Here is a 13655-nt window from a genome sequence, read left to right on the forward strand (position 1 = left end):
GTATGGGTTTTATGACCAACGGATATCTTGGGTCAAATAATTATCACTAACGTCTCTTATTTCGTCAAAATTAATGGCCATTCTACCCAATGGTTCAAGCCTTCTCGCGGCCTTCGTCAAGAGGACCTGTTATCTCCATACCTTTTTATCCTTTGTGTGGATGCTTTCATAAAAAACTTATCAAAGAAAGTCATGGCCCACATTCAGGTATTGGTTTTAAGCTAAAGCCTCGTGCGACAGATATTCCTTGTCTCCTATTTGCCGATGACAATCTTCTTTTATGTAAAGCCGCTGCTTCTTCATGTAACAACCTAAAATCCGTCATTGACGATTTTTGTGATGCCTCCGACCAATTGGTAAATTTTCACAAGTCAAATATTGTCTTCTCAAAAAAAAGTAAACATCCATTGCAAGGCTTCCCTAGCAAGCCACTTCAACATGGTCACCCACTATTACCTAGGAAGATACCTAGGCATCTTTTTCAGTTATTACCATCCAACCAAGACGGATTTCGACAGAAAAAAATGAACAACGCATTAACTTAAGGGAGTATGGCTTTCTATCTAAAGTTGGACGATTAACCCTTATTCAAAGTAATCTCGAGGCCTTGCCCTCTTATGTTTTTGCTTCCTTCCTACTTCCTTCTAAAACCGCTCACACTTTAGACTCCCTGCATCGCCAATTCTTTTGGCGGTTATCTAAAGGTAAAAGCGCTATTTATCTTATCTATTGGAATAAAATTTGCACTCCAAAGTCTTTATGGTGGTCTTGGCCTCCACAAAACTCTCGCAATGAACAAAACCTTTATTGCTAAACTTGGTTGGAAAATCCTCACTGATGAAAATAACCTTTGGGCTCGTCTAATTCAGGAAAAATACCTACCCTCAACTTCTTTATTCAACTGCAAACCCAAACAAAAAGACTCTACAATTTGGAGGCATATCCTATAACTTAGAGAGATATTATAGAAAGGTATTCGCTAGAAAGTGGGTAATGGAACTGACATTCTTTTTTGGCATTATAATTGGTGCGCTCAGCAAAACCTCTTGTCCCTCCTCAACTTGTCTACTGATCAAGTTGACACGAATCTTAAACTTTCAGATTTCATCAAGGCTAACAAAAATTGGGATATAGCAATTAAAGCTCCAGACTCTGCTCTTGGACTCTAGTTAATATCATAAAGGGCGTCTCCCTTTCTGTAAACGATATTCCAAATACGCCTATCTGGGGGGGTCCACCCCCTCCGGAGTTTTCTCTGTCAAATCAGCGACGTGGATTACCCATAACATCCACCCCACCACAAGCCAAATGGATATACGCCTGGATTTGAAAACTCGACATACCACCTAAACTGCAAATTTTTCTCTAACAAATCTGTCATAATAGCCTGAGAGTGCGTTTTGTTCTAGCCGCACGCAAAATAGTCCATATCAACACTTGCCCAATTTGCCAATCACATGAAGAAACAATAAATCACCTCTTTGGATCATGTTAGTCTTACGGCCCATCTGGCTTGACAACCAATTCTCATCATGGCTCCAACTTCCTCCCATGTCGCAAGGACTCCTAACTACTTTAGACGCGCTCCGCCAAAATAATAGCGTGATCCCTAAGCTAACATTTTTAATCTGGAGTATCTGGAAGGAACATAATTTGATAATATTTAACAATGAAAAACTAAATGTTCACAACGTCCTACATAAGGCATCCTTCCTATGGAAGGAATGGCAACTAAGAATGGACGTTGACAGTTGTCACTCTATTGGAGCCCCCTTCCAATCCACCTCACCCTACCGTCACCTCCAAACACCGCCCTCCACATCTACCAACCAATGCAAATTCTCGTCGCTTGCAAGCCTCCTCCCCTTGATTTCTACAAACTAAATTTCGATGGTTTGGTCAAGATCAACTCTGCTGCAACAGGTATCATCATCCGCGACCATCTCGGAGAACCTTTCAGAGCATTTAATTACTTACAATCCAGGCACTTCTCAAGTATTCGTAGCTGAAGCAATGGCCCTTCGTCATGGCATCATCCTAGTTCTACAACACAATATTAAAATCATTCAGATAGAAGGTGACAATCTACTAGTCGTTAATGCAGTTCAAGGTTTATGGGTCCCTTCTTGACAGATTTTCAACGTCATCTCCAACATCAAACTTCTTCTTCAGAAATTCGAGTCCTAGACCTTCTCTCACATCTACGGCGAAGCAAACATAGCAGAAGACTGGATTGCAAACGTTGGTCACCTATTTTGTTCTTTTGATATTGACTCTTGTACTAATTCCGCTATTCAAGACATTATTGTAAACGATGCGTTAGGCATTCCTCTCGTGCGAAGGGCCCCCTAACTTCTTTCTTCTTACCTTTATTAAAAAAATAGTTTTTTTATACGGAGAAGCTGATAGAGATTTCAATTCAGTTGAAAAATGAAGAATAGAGGATTATGAAATTATAGAAAGATGCTTATAGAGTAATGAAGTGACATGGAGGTTAATTGGCCTTTGACATTGCGCACAATACCAGAAAAGAACATAAGCCTCTGGTTGGTTTCAATCAGTTTAAGTGATTGTTTTTGGTATTTCTAGCTTTTGGTATTTGTTTTTTTAACAAGGAAAGGAAAACTAGATCAACACCCTTCATCTTTAGAGTCAACCTAAAATGTCTTTACGTATCAAAAGGGATCATGTGTAAGAACTAAAACTGGTAGAACAACACCGATTAACTTATCTAAAAACCACGACCACACTTGTAACACGCCTGAGCTCGACTGCGCATGTGGTGACTAGTTCCTTCCCACATGAACCTCAACAATAAGGAAGGAAACTCTATATAAAGAAGGTAAAACCACTCTAAACAATCGATGTAGCATAAGAGCTTTTTCTTCTTTTGAAACAACTTTTGAAGTGAGAAAACTAACACTCCACTCACTAACTCCAACATCATGCATGTACTTAAAACATGATGCAAAATGCTAACTAATAGTAGTATCTACTAGAGTAATACATGTGTCAAATATTATTCAAGATTATAAAGCCTACATTACATCTACGAAGAAGAGGCCAAAGTTGAAGAAATTTTCACCGTATGAAGCGGGAAAGTCACCAAAGTACTTGGTTAAAAAATATTTATGCTTAAAAATAAAGTGTGCATGATGCTAATTGCTACATTAATAAAAAGTTACTACTTCATATAAGAGTGAGAAGTACACGCTTAAGTAGAAGATTCAACAAAGATTTAAAAGATTATATGAAACACGACATGGATGTAATGCGTAATTCTAATGAGTTTGAGAGGGTTATTGAGATAAACCCAAAATTGATACACAAGAATTAGATGTTAAGAATGGCAAGTCAAACTACTATGTACTCCCCCTTACACTTCATTAACCATTTGTTCAACAACTACTTATATCAAGTCACTTTTTGAAATTGATTTGTGCTATGAGTACAAATTGCAATTTATGACATTAATAATAGTTATGGTAGTATAATTCATGTTGGGGTGCTTTGAATTTAACGATTTTTTGGTTCAACCAGTTTCATGTAATCACAAAGGTCATGGGATCAAATTCTACCAGGAGCTTTTTGGGGTGAGGTTTCCCTTGTCATATTCCTCATTTCGAGGAATCTAACCTACAAACCTGACTGGTTATACATGTGCGATGTGCCAGTAAGGTTCTTCATCTTATCCACTCTTTAACTTATTGGATTTTATTTTATGAGTGTGTCAAATCTTATTTTTGCTAATTAGACCTGCTTATCTAAACTTATTATATCTCATCTGTAATTATTTTTTTAATAAAGATTAGAAATAAGATAAACACAACATACTCTAGATCGAAGAAAAATCGAAACCATTCAAGGCCCGTTCGTTATTGTTTTTTATTTTCAATTTTTAATTTTTTTTGAAAACTAAATACCAAAAAATAGAAACCATATAAAGTGTTTTTCATTTTTTAATTGTCCGTTTCCAAAATCATCATGTTCTCAATAACTTTGATTAATTTTTTTATTTATTATAGGACATATATCATATGATATTGAAAATCAAAAAACCAAAAAATAAAAAATCACAGTAATACGAACCCTGAATTAATAACTTTTTTTTCTTTTGTTTTGCTTTAAAGTTTAAACAATTGTTGATTACATTGATAATTGATTGATCTAAAAAGAAAATTGTTGATTACATGGATCGCACGTGTGGTATGTCCTATTATGAAAATTATTGACAAAAAATTTCAACCCACAATTACATTTCTATCCTCAATCAAGATCTTGCAACATCGATGAATTTGATGCCGTATCCACCACCACCTTCCACCTCCAAAATCCCTCCTTAAACCCACAATCAAAATAAAAAACCCCCAATTTTCCAAATCCTTACAATTTCCGCCATTAAAATGAAAAAATTCAACCTCAAAAACTCACTCTAATTCCCAATTTTCGACATGCCATCATCATCTTTAACCTCAATAATCTTCTTTCGACAATCTTATCTTCTTCCCCCAAAATTTTCCCCCAAACCCTAACCCTAACCCTAAAGATTCTCTCTCCTCCATGGATCCTCCTCGCCGAAATACTCGCGCAGTAATCGACCCTAAAATTCGGCAAGTAGGGTTTTTCGCGCCGGATAGAACTCACTCAGATTCTCTCTCCTCTTCATCTTCATCTTCTCCGGTGGCCGGAGTTTCTCCTTCCGGAAACTCTCTCTCTCCTGTGATGATTCCACCACCTCGACATTGTTCGGATACTCAGATTCTTCTAACTTCTTCTCGTCCTGTGGGACCCCATTATCCTGCTGTACCTTCTTCGCCACTTCGTCGTCCTTTATCCGACGTTGTTACTTCTCATCTTGTTGTTGGAAGTTATAATCCTTCGGATATTCTTCCTGCTGATTCGGAGAATTCCGAGGATGTTGTAGCGTCTCCTTCTGGTGCCGGTAGAGGAAGGAAAGGTGGGAGTAAGTTTGCTTCTTCGCTGCCGAGTGGCGGGTTTAATTTGATGGTTGGTAAGGCTGGGAGGAGTGGGAATGGGAATGGTGGTGTTGGAGGTGGTAGTAGTAGCTTGATTTCGGCGTCTGGAGTTAAGGTGGCAACTGGGGTTTCAGGTACATTGTTGATTTTTGTTTTGGTTTATTATGAAATTGTATGATTGACTGATTGTTATTGGCTTAGTTGAACTGTTTTTGAATGACTTACAAGTCTAAAATGCAGTGGGTGGGTTAAGGAGATGTTTACATTTTTATTTGATGTATATTGTATAGTAGCTATATATGCTGTGGATTTTGAGATTTTTTGGGGGTTGATTTAGATGTATTGAAGAATTTTTCCTGGGTTTGCTGTGAATTTGTTGTTTCTATTATTGTATTTTTGCTTGGATGTCTAAGACTCAGCTGATTACTTTCTTTTACAATGTATGTTTATATGACATTTTGGCATTGTACTGTTTGACGAGCTTATAAGTCTGAAATGTAGTATCGGTGATTCGAGACCTGTATAGGAGATATTTTTGCTTATATTGACGTGTACTGTTACCTGGCTTTGTTTTGAATTTTAGGTTTTATTGTTTTGATCAATTTTTGGGATTAGAGATTAGAGTAGGCGAGGAGAAGAGTGGGAACGGTGAGGATGAGCTCTTTCCTTACTGGCAATATTTAGCAAATAGTAGGAACTAAGAATGTTCAAGTTTCTGAAAAATTTGTCAACTTGAGACAAAATTTGAGGTTTTATTGATTGATATTGGAAAATTTGTGACGATTGGGTTTTTGTGAGTTGTAAGCTTTTATGTATTTGATATAGGTATGATGGTAGGAAGTGGAGCTTGGAAACTTACTTTGACTAGGAGAAGAGTAGACTGGGAATGAAAAGGGAAACATAATGTCTCATTAACCAGAGTTGATGACTAAAATCTCAAAGCTCACAAAAAAAACCGGGAGAAAAATCTAAGCTTGTCCGAGGGAGACTACCGAATTAAGACTTATTATTACTGTGAATTAGATTGGTCAAGATTATTCAACCCACTATGTATTTGGTGTACATGCTGACAGGCAAGAAACCTGATTATAACTATAGATATTATCAAGCATGATAAAGTACTTGAATTTAATCATGTTTGCATTTTTACCAGAACTTGATAATTTGCTGTCTTTCAAGAGGGTTTGCAAGCACTACATGTGAGTCAGTCGAGAGACATTTTTTTTCCTTTCCCAAACATAAAACGCCTTCTTCTCTTCGCGTGGAAGGACAATTTTTTTTTTATTAATGGGTCACCTCTAAACAACCCAACTCTTATATGACGTGCTTGTGTCCTTTTGGCGTATGATGCATGTTGCTCCTTTAGTTGGATTGTTGGTGGGTGCCACGGGGCATGTACGTAGGATTCATGTATATCTTTTTTTAAGTACTCAGAAGCGGTAAGGAATAAGGATGTTTGGGAAAAATTACTGCATGGTTTTGGACCAATGCTCTCACCTCTCACAATAAAGGTTTCGACCACCTATATATGGAGAAGTTTGTTATGGATTGTTTTAAGAAGTGAGATAATTGGTCCAACCATGCAATAATAATATTGGTGTTTAGGGATGTCGATAAGGAGCTGTTTATTCTTGTCTAATGTTTTTGTCATGCTGATTTGTAGGTTGAATTAAATTCCATTACATTTTTCGTCCTTGAGCTGTTTGACTTAATTGATCTTTGATGATTTTATGTTCATATTCCATTTCCATGGAAAATCTTAGCAGGTATATGATTCTGTCTAAATTTGAAAACCACTTTTCCGTTACTTATAATGCAAATGGTCTCACTTGCAACTTTTTGCTTCTTTTTTTTTTTTAATATGAAATCATCGTATCCTTTATCCATACGGACTACTGTGGGTCTATTCTTGGGTTTGTTTTTATTGTGATATTCGTATCTGTTTCATTTGGTACTAATTTTAAACTTCAATCTTTTCATTTGGGTTCATGGTTAATTGTGAGATCTGTATATGGCAAAAAGGTTTCAATTTCAGAGATGTATGGTTAGGGATATCCTGGTCACAGTGTAAATTTATCTTGGCTACCTTCTGAGCCAATTACTCTGGCATCACCACTAAGGCACAAATCTTGTGAAACTTTCCTCCTTGAAGCTTCAACCAGGACTATGCTCTAATATTGCAGGCATGAAGGAGAAGTTAGCTTACAATGTACTTGCATGACTGATTATTGTGGTAATTTAATATGGATAGGATATTTCTTGTTCAGTGAAATAATAGTGGTAAGTGTAGAATTGTGAATTCCCTTATTGAACCACATTTGTGGAGTGGGAACATATGTTGGCAGCATAATTATGGGTTTTCATGGCTTAAATCCCAACTTCAAGCCCCCCCCCCCCCCCCACCCCCCCCCCCAAAAAAAAAAAAGGTTTTACCTCACGTTGCGCATCCATATCAAGTTTGTATGTCTACTATGCTTCAAATGTGTTTATATGAGGAGTTGTAGCATTACTAAAAAAATGAAGAATTTCCATAGAAAAAGCTGGAGAAGTATCAGCAGATGCCCAAAGTGAACCTGGCAATGCCAAGCCAACAAAGGAGAAATTGTCGAAAGCAGAAAGACGCGCCCTTCAAGAAGCCCAAAGGGCTGCAAAAGCTGCTGCAAAAGGTATTTATGTCCCACTAAGTTGATGCATAATCCTCCTATTTTGAGTTTGGCTAGTGTTCAGCTGGTATGCGAGTTATGTGCCTTGTCTATATCCGCTCCTGCTTGGATACAGAATAATTGACGGTGATTTTTTTTAACAAGATCATTTAAGTAGTCTCTTCTTATGTAAGTAGCATGATTGTACCTCACAATCCATTATTATGATATTAAAAATGTCTGATGTATCCTTGAGCCAACCCAATCCTGCGTCTAATCTTGCGTTTGTTCATTCATCTGCGAATGACTCTTTTCCTCTATTCAGTTGTCAATGTTTCATTTTTCAGGTAAAAAGAGTTCAAAGACCTTTTTAAATTGATGGGTGCAGTTCATTTCCTCTAATAGCATGCTTTTCTTTTCCTTTTCCGTCTTCTGGGTACCTCAGTTCTTATATTTTTCCTTCTTATTTCGAAGGTGCACAAATTTGGTCCTTGATGTTCTGCTCATCTTGGAATAAACATACCGAAATGTCCCATGTCCATTGTCCATATTTCTTGGAGTTTTTTTTTTGGGGGGAGGGGGTTGGTTGGGGGTGAATCCTTTGGGTTTGTTATAAGGATAACTGGGATACATGTTTTTGTTTTTGCAATTATTGCTTCTGCCAAGTGTAGGTAGATACCCAGAACTCCATATTATAACTTTCTGTTAGATTTCTTGCAATGTAGCATTCTTGATGCTTTGACCGTCTCTGTTATGTAGTTTGATTACTTGATACAGGTTATCATGTATTTTTATGATCTGCTTGTGGATTTTGTGTTGCATATAGTGCATGATCCCCTAATTGCCCTTTTTCCTAAGGTAGATAAGATGAAGGGACCTCCCTGGCCGAAACCTCTCGCAGGTCATTCCGGCCCAGGTTAACGGGGTATGCACTTTGAGAGTGTTGGGGGGAGGGTAAGGATATCCCTTGTTCCAAATTGCCACTAGTGGGGATAGAACCTCAAACCTTGAGGATGGAAGATTCTCTCCTGATTGGCATCTTATTCCGCATTGTTTATTGAATGTCTATATACCTTGATATGTAGCTGATATGAGCAAGGCGTCCACTGGGGCTTCTGGAGGTGGGACTTTAGGAAGTTCTAAGCAGGCTAAAGTTAGGGCTTCTGCACAGAGTAAAGACAATGCTTCTGTTGCAGCATCGGAGAAGAAGGGTGGTGATCGTCAGTCAGAGAAGGAGAGGAAGAAAGATGTCCCTCATCCTCGCATGCAGTTTGATGATAAGACACGAGTGGAGAAAGCAAAAAAGAGAGCAGTTGTAAAGCAGACTGAAGCCAGAAACAGGGTTGAACTCTTTAGACATCTACCTCAATATGAACATGGAACACAGCTTCCTGATCTGGAGGCAAAGTTTTTCCAACTAGAACCAATGCATCCAGCTGTTTACAAGGTAAAGTTTGAAATTTTGCTTGTTTAAAGTATTATTTATGACTCTCCAAATCAATAGGTTAGATATTGCGCCAGTGTATTATGTTTCGGTTGTAATTATAGGTTCTTGTGTCAATCATGGAATGAGATTCATAGTTTCCATAGATCAACAATTCCATTTCTCTGGATGGCGCCCTTGGACTCGAAATTATGGACATTTTTCATTTTGAATGTGGTAATAATTGGTGATTTGCACAGTACCAATCTACTTGAACCCTGGTTGCTTCCTCTTCCCACTGTCCCTTGCTTCTTCTCTGTCTGGCTCAGTCTCTCCTTGACCTCTACCTTCCCAAAAACCACTATTAGGATTATTGTCTGGTTCTATTGGCTGCTGGTAGCTTTATTGTCTTATATTTTTGTTGCGAGCATGCGTTATATTGGGGTACTTTTTTACTTGTATGTATCTATATAGAATTTATGTTCTGGGTTTATTAATCAGAGCAAAAGTCACTGTGATAGCTGACGCTTGAATTTCAGGTTGGACTGCGGTACTTAACTGGAGATATATCTGGTGGTAATGCCCGTTGCATTGCAATGCTTGAAGCATTTCAAGACGCAATTAGAGACTACTCAACACCACCAGAGAAAGTTCTGGTTAGAGACCTTACTGCAAGAATCGGTAGTTATGTCTCATTTCTGATCGAATGCAGGCCTCTTTCTATTAGTATGGGAAATGCTATTAGATTTTTGAAGAATCGAATTGCCAAGTTGTCTTTGAGTTCATCTGAGTCGGAAGCAAAGGCCTCTTTGCAATCAGATATTAATCATTTTATAGGTGAGAAGATACTGATTGCAGACAAAGTAATAGTCAAACATGCTGTCACGAAAATCAGGGATGGGGATGTCCTCCTTACATATGGATCATCATCGGCTGTGGAATTGATACTGCTACATGCGCATGAGATTGGGAAACAATTCCGTGTAGTTATAGTGGACTCCCGTCCAAAGCTTGAGGGTCAACTTTTACTTCGCAGATTGGTAGCCAAGGGTCTGAACTGTACATACACACATATAAATGCTGTTTCATATAGTATGCATGAAGTCACTCGAGTTTTCTTGGGGGCTGCTTCAATTTTGTCGAATGGAACTGTTTACTCAAGGGTTGGAACTGCATGTGTAGCAATGGTGGCGCATGCCTTCCATGTTCCAGTATTGGTTTGCTGTGAAGCATATAAGTTTCATGAAAGGGTTCAACTCGATTCTATATGTTTTAATGAACTTGGTGTGTTGCTTGCCTGTTTGACCTTGAGTTTCTTTTTCCTTTTGCTATTGGTCTATTATATCATTTCTGAGCTGCTTGGGTTAATATGTCTTATAATATTCAGGCGACCCTGATGCAATTTTGAAGGTTCCTGGTAGAACAGAAATCAATTACCTGAGTGATTGGACAAGTAGTGAGAATTTGCAACTTTTGAATCTAATGTGAGTTTGAAGATTATTAAACATTATTCCAAAATGCTCGCACATATGGTTTATGTCATAACTCTTAAAATGCTATATTCTGCTTCCTTCAACAGGTACGATACAACTCCTTCAGATTATATTTCTATGATTATTACAGACTATGGCATGGTGAGTTTTCTACCTTGCATTTTTCCTGAAAGCCTCATTGTGTAGGAATATCTGTCTGCCTGGAATGCAGCATGCTCGATTCTATAGATTATCAGCCTTTCATAAATAGAGGAGACACTTGTTTATCATCTGAAATGTACAATTTTATTATTATCTCATTGAATCTAGCTTGCTATTTTTATTTGAGACAGTGACATGCTTCATGAAGTTAGAAGTTAAAAGAATTCTCCTCCCGTTGTCCCATAAAGTTAGTAAATACAATATTGAATACAATTTTGATCAGCTGTTCCAAAATATGGTTAATCGGAATCATGCATTTGAATTATGTATGTAAAGTAATGAATGCATGTTTACTTGTGTTTTCAAAGCGGTTGCCTAATTTGCTGGACAGAGTAAGATGTGGATAATTTCTTTAGTGCACAGAAGATTTTGTGAGCTTCGTTTTTTTGTTATCAAATTAACGTCATACTTTATATGTACTTAAGATCTCATGAACCACATGGCCTTTGGTTTGTAATACTACCTCCGTACTTTTTTTGTTGCACCATTTGGTTTGGTGGCACTATTTATCAATCAACTTTGTTAAGTTATCTCGCATTATTATATAAGAAAAAACATAGTCAAGTGGGGTCTTGTTAGATTCGTCTCAATGCGAGGATTCCAAATATCAAATTTTTATATTTTTTTACTTGCACCCAATAAGAGATATTAACGTTCAAAGAATCGTCTCGGCAAATGTGAAAAAGCAAATGGTGCAACTAAAAAAATACAGAGGTAGTATTGTAGATGTATTATTAACCCTCATCTGTGTTGCTTTCTGAACTTGCATTGAAATTGTTACCGTTAACACATACTTATGTATATAATAGCTGAACGAGGAATTATCTTGTCTTGGATGAAACTTAAGTACTAAAACAGAGATTAAGTAATTATTGTCCTCTATTTGGCTTTAAGGTGGTAGGGTAGAATGGAAGGAGAATGCCAACAATGACTTTAACTAGCTTCCCATGCTGACATAAATACCTTTGTCATGTAATATATAAAAATGAGGAAACCCTTTAAAAATTGATAGTGAGTGAGTAATAAGATAGATGTTACTGATGTTGCAGAATTCCGGAGATATCGCCTTTTGAATACAAATAGATGGCTATGTAGAAATTCATTTTGGCTGGAAAGTGGAAATTATGAATTGTGTTCTTTCCCAAAACAGTGGATATATTTCTTGCTACATGTTCCACATGTCATGAATTTCATGTGACTGAACATCTTGTTCAGTAAGATATGCACATAACCCATGTACACGTAATATATTTGAGCATATGAGTTGTTGTCTTGATGAGCTAATCTCCATTCATCTCAGATACCTCCGACGAGCGTGCCAGTCATTGTGCGGGAACATCGCCGGGAACACTTGTGGAGCTAAGACTAGAGGACGGATAATAACCGCATCACATTTTTGTATGGAGTGGTGAAGATTGTATCGCGAAATGAAGACACAACAATGAAAGCTTGAATCTTCTACTAATATCTTCACACCATGTTCTTAAATTTTGGAATAATGTTTGCTTGTATCCAATTTTCCCTTAGTTAATTTTTTGTTTTGGGTTTTTACCTGACTCTGTGAAGAGTGCGGATTTTCGCCTCTCCGAGCAGTTATAGTGATGCATTTGTGTGGCCCATGTTTGTAGTGATTCCAATTTTTTTTCCCTCCCCAATTTTTTTTTTTGTGGGGTCAAAATGTACTTCTGGGAGTTCGTTGTAGCAATCGGAGAGCTTATTTGTTTTTTCAAAGTAATCGATTATATGATAATTTTGTTCGGCTTTTGATATTCTATTATTCTATATATTTGAGGACTTCTTTCTGTCTTTTATTTGTCTCTCTTATATGAATAGATGTTAAGTGATGAGCAGAGCAGCAGATCCACACATAGCGTTGTACTTCCTCTGTTTCGTTTTTAAATACAACAAATAAATATTTTATATCTCATAAAAAATACTATAGAGATATAATGGTAATAAACGCTAGTTAAGAAGTGCATCATTTAGCCCCGTTCGAGTTTATCAGTCAGTAACACAAAGTTTAGAGGAAATGTTTGGGTTCGTGAGGTAACACTAAATGAACTAAAACAACCCAAAAAGTGAACCATGACACATAAATTGGGGTGAAGTGAGTACTTTTTTTATCCTTTTCGAAGATTCAATGAAATGTTTTTGTCTCAAAGATTGGTCACTTATAAATTGTCGGTCTTTCATATGATTATAATTTATAACCCAATTAACTTTCTTTATTGTCAACCATTTTATTCATTCTATTAGTTGATTTCACCACAATTATACTCAATATTTGTGAAATGTCAATATTGAATGAACTAGATTGATTGGTTGTTACTTGTTAGTGACCAACGACAATTAAAACAAAAATTGTATTAACAAGCAATTAGATTTGTATAAGGTTTATGTCATCATTTGATATTAAAAGTTAAAAACTTGTGAGATTATTTTGGAGCGAACTATAAGTTTGAAAGTAACTGGAAAAAGGTACATAATCTAATAGGGGCAATAGCCAATACTACTGTAACTTAATTCTAAAGTAGACTTTTCATTGCAACACAATTGCAAAATTAGATCTATACAAGAATGTATGATGCGCATCACGCTTTCCAAACCACATACATTTCAAAGTGCAAAAATATACAATTCAGATTGTATACTAAATACCAACAAGAGTTGGCTCAAGTGGTAAGCAGCTTGATGTCGCTTAAGGGAGGTCTCGAGTTCGAGCCTCACCGTATGCAGAAACTCTTGTTGGGAGACTCACCCACCAAAGCCAGGTGTGCGACCCGGGTCGGACTCGGATGTAGTCGGAGCAAAGCTCCGGTGAACCGGGTGGGCAACCAAAAAAAAAAAAAAAGATTGTATACTAAATAAATAAAAGAGCATTTTTATCTTCATTCAACTAAGAACTTACTATATAAATATT

The 13655-nt window shown here is 37.0% G+C and overlaps 1 protein-coding gene across 3 annotated transcripts; it reads left to right on the forward strand.

Annotated features, from left to right (window-relative positions):
- The first annotated feature begins 4236 nt into the window (after positions 1 to 4236).
- LOC104905590 (uncharacterized) lies at positions 4237 to 12519 on the forward strand. 3 transcript variants are annotated; one of them, XM_048639538.2, is made up of 8 exons: positions 5001 to 5110; positions 6640 to 6742; positions 7511 to 7642; positions 8704 to 9065; positions 9581 to 10325; positions 10429 to 10525; positions 10621 to 10675; positions 12036 to 12519. In XM_048639538.2, the coding sequence occupies exons 4-8, from the start codon at positions 8709 to 8711 to the stop codon at positions 12096 to 12098; spliced, it is 1317 nt and encodes a 438-aa protein (XP_048495495.1). In that variant the 5' UTR covers positions 5001 to 5110; positions 6640 to 6742; positions 7511 to 7642; positions 8704 to 8708; the 3' UTR covers positions 12099 to 12519. The 3 variants fall into 3 exon arrangements, with proteins under 3 accessions (XP_010692482.2, XP_010692481.2, XP_048495495.1); XM_010694180.4 differs by lacking the exon at positions 6640 to 6742 and having other exon boundaries at positions 4237 to 5110; positions 7517 to 7642; XM_010694179.4 differs by lacking the exon at positions 6640 to 6742 and having other exon boundaries at positions 4238 to 5110.
- Positions 12520 to 13655: the final 1136 nt, after the last annotated feature.

This window comes from Beta vulgaris, chromosome 2 (genome assembly GCF_026745355.1).
Source record: "Beta vulgaris subsp. vulgaris cultivar EL10 chromosome 2, EL10.2, whole genome shotgun sequence".
NCBI classification, from domain to species: Eukaryota; Viridiplantae; Streptophyta; class Magnoliopsida; order Caryophyllales; family Amaranthaceae; genus Beta; species Beta vulgaris.

What these genes read in the sequence shown, in the direction of transcription:
- LOC104905590 (XM_010694179.4), top strand. Translation starts at nt 4,561, where the DNA reads ATGGATCCTCCTCGCCGAAATACTCGCGCAGTAATCGACCCTAAAATT. An exon ending in GGTGGCAACTGGGGTTTCAG is followed by an intron (nt 5,111 to 7,510) that starts GTACATTGTTGA and finishes GAATTTCCATAG; the next exon opens with AAAAAGCTGGAGAAGTATCA. An exon ending in TTGCAACTTTTGAATCTAAT is followed by an intron (nt 10,526 to 10,620) that starts GTGAGTTTGAAG and finishes TTCCTTCAACAG; the next exon opens with GTACGATACAACTCCTTCAG.